Raw genomic sequence first — 5,827 nt, 5'->3', positions numbered from 1 at the left:
ATATATATATATATATATATATATGTATATATATAATTTTTTATTTTTTTAAAATTTTTTTTTTAAACTTAATATTACAGCAAAAATGTTAAAAAGAACTCTGGTCTGTGTTTAGGATTCTCCTGAACATAACCACCTGACGCCGCATGGACTGAGGCTGGCGTCTGCAAACTTAAATGACCAAGCGCTCCATTTGACTGTCAGACTACAAGCAGAGGAGAGGGAGGATGAGGAGGAACAATATGAAGAAATTGGAGGTTTAATCAACTCTGATGGAGAAGTGGTTGAATGGGATGCCAGTAAGTTCTAGAGTGTTGCACATTTACCAAATGACTACAATATTATTGCCTCAAGGGTTAGTTTTGGTTTTTAATGCTGGATATAATCGCACCACAACATTTGATTGACAAAGTCCTGTGTATGCTGATTTGATGTTGCATATTGTAGTTTTTAAAAAGATGTTATCCACGTTAGTATAAAAAATGTAGTTATATAATCAGTGAAATAAAGCAGGAAAAATGGGTGCATTAATCTTGTCCTAATTTCCATTGGTTGAGTGAAAGAGCTTGTGTCTCGGGGAACAGAGTCTCCCAAGTCCGGTAGGTTGCTGCTCAAGATATAATTGGCATGTATCTCTGCTTTATTATGGAAATGTTTTGTGCACAACTTTACAAAACAGTTGTGCACAGGGAAGGTCCCTGAACGTATCATTGACAATGACAATGAATAATTGTCATTGTCAATGATACGTTCAGGGACCTTCCCTGTGCCCGTCCCAGGAGTTTACTTTCTAACAAAATACTGCCAAACAAAGACCTTTTAGATTCAACAGTAAAAGTTCTTCATTCTTATTGTTAACATGCAGATAGATGTTTTAGTTTATAATTAAATTTATGTTTATTTTTACAGAAGATAATTCTGACCAAGGCTCTGATTGCACAGAAGGTCCTCAGTGTGGAAAGGTATGTTTATTTTGTTTGTCTTGTTTTGTTTTGTTTGTTGTTTTTTTAAAAATTATTTTTCCTTTCAATCTGATGATCAAATACTTTATCAATGAACCTAAATTGTCTTTGGATAATTATTTATGTAATGTGGCTTGAAGTCTGAAGATTTATAGGAAAACACTTCAGTATGTGAGTGATCATTTGTGACCCAAATCCATTATCGGTTGTCAACTTAATTCTCTGCTTTGTTACAGCAAAGATGCATGATATTTTGAAGTTTAATACAAAAATACAACAGCTGCATCTCCTTTCAAGCTATAGCAGTGTATTCATGCTATTTTATTTACCTTTCTTCCTCTTCCTCTTCCTCTTCCTGGCTCATTTTTTTTCTTCTCATATTGTGAGCTCTTTGTTTTTAAACCTGTTATCTCCATGCACTTGTTCGTGGAGTTGAGTCTCTGTTTGTAGAAAATATTACTGTTCACTGAAAAACCCACATTTGGCAAAATAGATTCATGCAAAAAGTGAAATACACATCCATATCCTGGCAAAACTATTACTGCTACGTCTGTATTTCTGTGTGGTAGAAGATAGGAAAAATAACACAATCCTGCCTGTAAATAGTTTGGATTACATCTTGTTCCTCAAAAATGCATTTATCTGGGGTTTAACTGTTGCCACTGTTAGGGAGCGTTGCTTTTCATAGCTGTTATTTATGATCACAGGATGACGCTCTGTCCAAGTCTCAGCATCAAGGCCAAAACCAGAGGGACAGCAGTAGTCCTACACTCATCATGGAAGTTGTGGGAGATGATGATGATGATGATGAGAAGGAGGAAGAAGAGCAAAAGGAGAGAGTAGTAGGGAGGACAGCTACACACAGTGGTAAATGCAAATGAAGAAAAAACATAACAGGTTTGTAACTATTTAATTACATGTGATCTTGATGTCAGTTTGTTGATGTTAGCAGGAAAAAGACCGAGAGGAAGAAAAAAGGTTCCAGTCCAATCTTTAGACAATTCTGACACAGCAAAAGACAGTCCAGCAAAAACCGGTGGGTATTTTTTGCAGTTGTAATACATGTGGACGATTACAAAGAATCTTACGAGTTGAATGGATTTTTCTTTTTTTTTTCTTCTTTTTTTTTTTTCTTTGTGTCAAGTTTTAAATAAATGCTTTATTTTGTCATCATCCATAAGCAAAGAAAAGAGGCAGAAGAAGGATTTCTCACCCTCCAAAACCATCTGGAGAGGACTTAAATGCTGATTCTGGAAGTGAGGGTTTTTTGTATTTATATGCCAGCTTAATGTTTATATTGATGGAATAACGATAATATATGTCATTATTTTCTAATTAGGTTTTTTTTTATCTTGAAGTGTCAAGGCGTACCCGAAGACAGAAAAATATCTGCACCAGAGCAGAACCAGAAGACTTAAACACTAAAATTCTTCGCCGTATTTCTGGTAAGACTTATTTATTTTATTTTTTTCTTTTGTTTTTGTTTTCTCCATTTGAATTAGCAGACTCTATGAAGCCACAACAACAGTGTGCTGATGCTGCAAAAGAAAAGGCAAATACAGGCACTGGGTACAGCCTGTTTTAGAAAGCAGCTTTAGCAGCTGGCTGCTTGCTTAAAGAAGCAGAGAAGAAATAATAAAGACGCTCGGCCATGGTGATACAAAGTTTGAATGAAATAGCAGCAAAAGTGACACCTGCATAGGTCATAACTAATGATCCATCAGTCAATGTGCCTTCTCTGATTGGTCGATCCATCAGATGTGAATATATAAAAAAAAATCAACCTTAGTTTGAAAAAATCAAACTCCAAAATCACTGGGTGGGATTTTGTTACTGATGTGAACGTTCACATTGACTTTGCACTGATTCGACAAAAAACAGTGCCGTGTGAATTATTCGGACAAAATATTCGGAGTAGGTGTGTAAAGTCGTTAACAAACACTAACACAGCATCAAAAACCTGCAAACGTGACAGAAAATCAGACAAGGAAGCTCTTGTCAGCAATGAAATGCAGCTCCAATATGATGTGATCCAGTTATTGATGACCCATCCCCAGTCAAGATGGTTTTAGTAGTTATTCAGTTTTATCTTTTAAATTAAAATTGTTTCCTTTTTTTTTTTACAGCAAAGAATCCTTATAAAAGGAGGATAAAGACCAAACCATCTGCTGAAGGAGAAGACACAGTCGTTACAACTGGTGAGAGGAAATGAAACTCTTCTAAGATTCTTGCAAGGCTACTTCTTAAGTTGTGACTACTGATTGACTGAAGAAGATGGAAAGCTATGATGTTTATCCCATAAATGTTCAGTTTCAGTGCATTTACAGGTAGCTATGCATTGCGATGTAATGTAAGGGGAACTTAAAGGTTTTTGCTAAATTAAATTTGCAGAATTATAACTTTATTACGACTGCTGAGATGTGATTGATCAAAGAAGCTGATAATGATCAAAGAAGCAAGCTTAAGCCCACCTACAAACATAATTCTTGGTTCACTTTAAGGCAACCAGATACAGGAAGTGGACTACAAAGCAAACAATATTGTGGATTTAATGTGGAGCATTATGAGTAAACGTAACCAAACCATAAAAAAGTGCATGTAGAACAGGTGTGACCAGCTCTGGTCCTCTTGAGCCGCAGTCCAGCAAGTGTTTGGAGGTTCCCAGCTACAACACACCTGACTCAAATCAATGGGTAATTGTCAGACTTGTGCAGAGTTTGATGTCAAGCTAGGTTACAACTGCCGTAAGCTCAGTGTAGGTTCATGGAGGCTTGTCACGCAGCTCTTCCAGACATGACTTGCACCCCATCTTGCAGAGTGATTACGCAGAAGTAATCCCTCGTGATTGGTCAGTTTTTGATTGCATGTTTCCGTATTTCTAAATCTTCTTGCTGAATTTGTGTTCTGAGCACAGAAGAGAAATTCCAACACAACTCTGTAACCCGACTTAAATGTGAGAGCCCATTTCACCAGAGTCAGTCGGTAAAATGAGCAGAAGTAGAGGTTTTCACTACTGTAAACAGACACTGCATGAGTATAAATCCAGCTTTAGATGTTTCCCCACTGTTATACATCTGAAATTGGTCATTCAGAGGTTTGTGACAGAACTTACCAACAAGCTGTTGAAGAGATATTTCATTGGAGTCAGGTGCGTTGCTGCAGGGACACATCTGTCTTCACTACTGTGTGAATAAAGTAGCTCACCATGTTCATGACCTGTAAAAGAGCACAGGCTTTGAATTCTTAAACAGCAGTTAATTAAAGACAGGGTGAAACCATATTGGTTTTGTTAGTTTCTGTCAAATCTCACAACCACCAATCACTCGTTTTGAAGTCACTTAAATCTGTCAAGATAATAACAGCCAAAATGTTAAACTTGATGCTCGTAAGCCATAGTCCCCAAACACATGGATGACTTTAAAGTGACTGCTTGTTTAGTTCACCTTAACCTGTTCCAACAAACCTGGCTTCCATTAAATGAATCCAACAACCAATGAAGTTCTGCACAATGAGTGATTAGTTTGAGTCAGGCGTGTTGGAACAGGGATACATGGGAAACCTGTAGGATTGTAACCCTCAAGGACAGGAACTGGGCCCCCTGCTTTAAACATAACTCTTGCAGAGTTACCATTCAGGTTCACCTTTTCTTTCTTTATTCTTTAATGTAAACAAAGTTGGTCTTGGTTTCAGTATAACCATTATCCCCAGAAGACAGGAAAACTGGTTTAATCTATCACCGCACACAATGGTTTTAAGCCAGAATTTGACTGAGATTAGACTACAGTGGATCTGGTCTACATTCTCAACTCTAATGTAATTTAGAGTCTAATTTAGTTTTACTCTGTACAGGCAAAAAGCAACCTGGCAGAAAGATGGTTCGCGTACCAATAGAAATACCTCCAGAGCTCCTGAAGACACCCAAAGAGAAGATAGAGTACCGCTGTTCAGTTTGTGGCAAAGAATTTCCTCATGCCTACAAGCTGGAGCGGCATGAGCTTATCCACACGGGAGAGAAACCATATTGCTGTTCCATTTGTGGTCGGGGGTTTAACCAGAAGGGAAATCTCAAAACACACTACAAAGTACATCTTGGTAAGACTTAATAACAGTAATATTTGAATGGGGCAATGAATTCCTCATCAAGCTTTCTGTTCTGTAGAAGTTCAATATTGAAGAAAAAATATCGTAAACACACAAGTCTCTCTTTTGTTTAAAACTCAGGTACATACTACTTGAATGCACAACAAGTCTACAACAACCCAGGGCTGAAAAAAGTTGTATTCAAAACATAACAAGAAATAAACATTAGTTCCCTCCCTTTAATTCTGTTTAGGTCGAAAGGGTGCTGTAGATTTCGATGAGGAGGTCAATCCATCAGCATCAGAACTCTCTGAATACTTGAAGTCTCTGCCAGGAGAATCCAGGATTCGATCAACCCTCCATTGCTTAGAGTGTGGAAAGGTCTTCGGCAGTCACTCAGCATTACAAGCACACCACATAACTGCACACAATGAGGCTACCACTGAATCAGATGAAGCTAAGCACAGTCACTCACAGTTTCTCTTCTGTCGTCGCTGTGGAGTCCAGTTCAGTGACAAAGAAAAGCTGGAAGAACACCTGAAAACCCACATTAAGGAGAAGCCCTACTCATGTCCTGACTGTGGCAAGAGGTTTATCAATGAGAGCTATATACAAATTCACCAGCGCATCCATACTGGGGAGAAACCATTCCTGTGCTCGCAGTGTGGTAGAGGTTTCCACACCGCTTCTTCTCTCAAACTGCATGAGATGCAACATTCTGGAGAGAGGCCTTTTGCATGTTCAATCTGTGGGAAGACGTTTCGGATAAACTCATACCTAACAGC

At 38.0% G+C, this 5,827-nt stretch overlaps 1 protein-coding gene across 3 annotated transcripts in view; it reads left to right on the top strand.

Annotated features, from left to right (window-relative positions):
- LOC306774593 (uncharacterized protein) overlaps positions 1–5,827 on the top strand; it is a 10,010-nt gene that overhangs the window by 3,512 nt on the left and 671 nt on the right. Inside the window, exons 3-12 of one of the 3 annotated variants that reach the window (XM_079264696.1) lie at positions 116–299; positions 558–599; positions 910–962; positions 1,670–1,829; positions 1,915–1,998; positions 2,144–2,218; positions 2,321–2,407; positions 3,089–3,160; positions 4,812–5,054; positions 5,296–5,827. The exon at positions 5,296–5,827 is cut by the window's right edge and continues 671 nt beyond it. In XM_079264696.1, coding sequence (XP_079120822.1) covers positions 116–299; positions 558–599; positions 910–962; positions 1,670–1,829; positions 1,915–1,998; positions 2,144–2,218; positions 2,321–2,407; positions 3,089–3,160; positions 4,812–5,054; positions 5,296–5,827 — 1,532 coding nt within the window. Of the gene's footprint in view, positions 1–115; positions 300–557; positions 600–909; positions 963–1,669; positions 1,830–1,911; positions 1,999–2,143; positions 2,219–2,320; positions 2,408–3,088; positions 3,161–4,811; positions 5,055–5,295 lie in introns of all 3 variants that reach the window. The other 2 variants (XM_079264695.1, XM_079264697.1) reach the window with 2 other exon arrangements.

This window comes from Telmatherina bonti, assembly GCF_933228915.1.
Source record: "Telmatherina bonti genome assembly, chromosome: 3".
NCBI lineage: Eukaryota > Metazoa > Chordata > Actinopteri > Atheriniformes > Telmatherinidae > Telmatherina > Telmatherina bonti.
The sequence above is the reverse complement of the archived record's forward strand: the minus strand, read 5'-3'. Positions and strand labels throughout refer to the sequence as shown.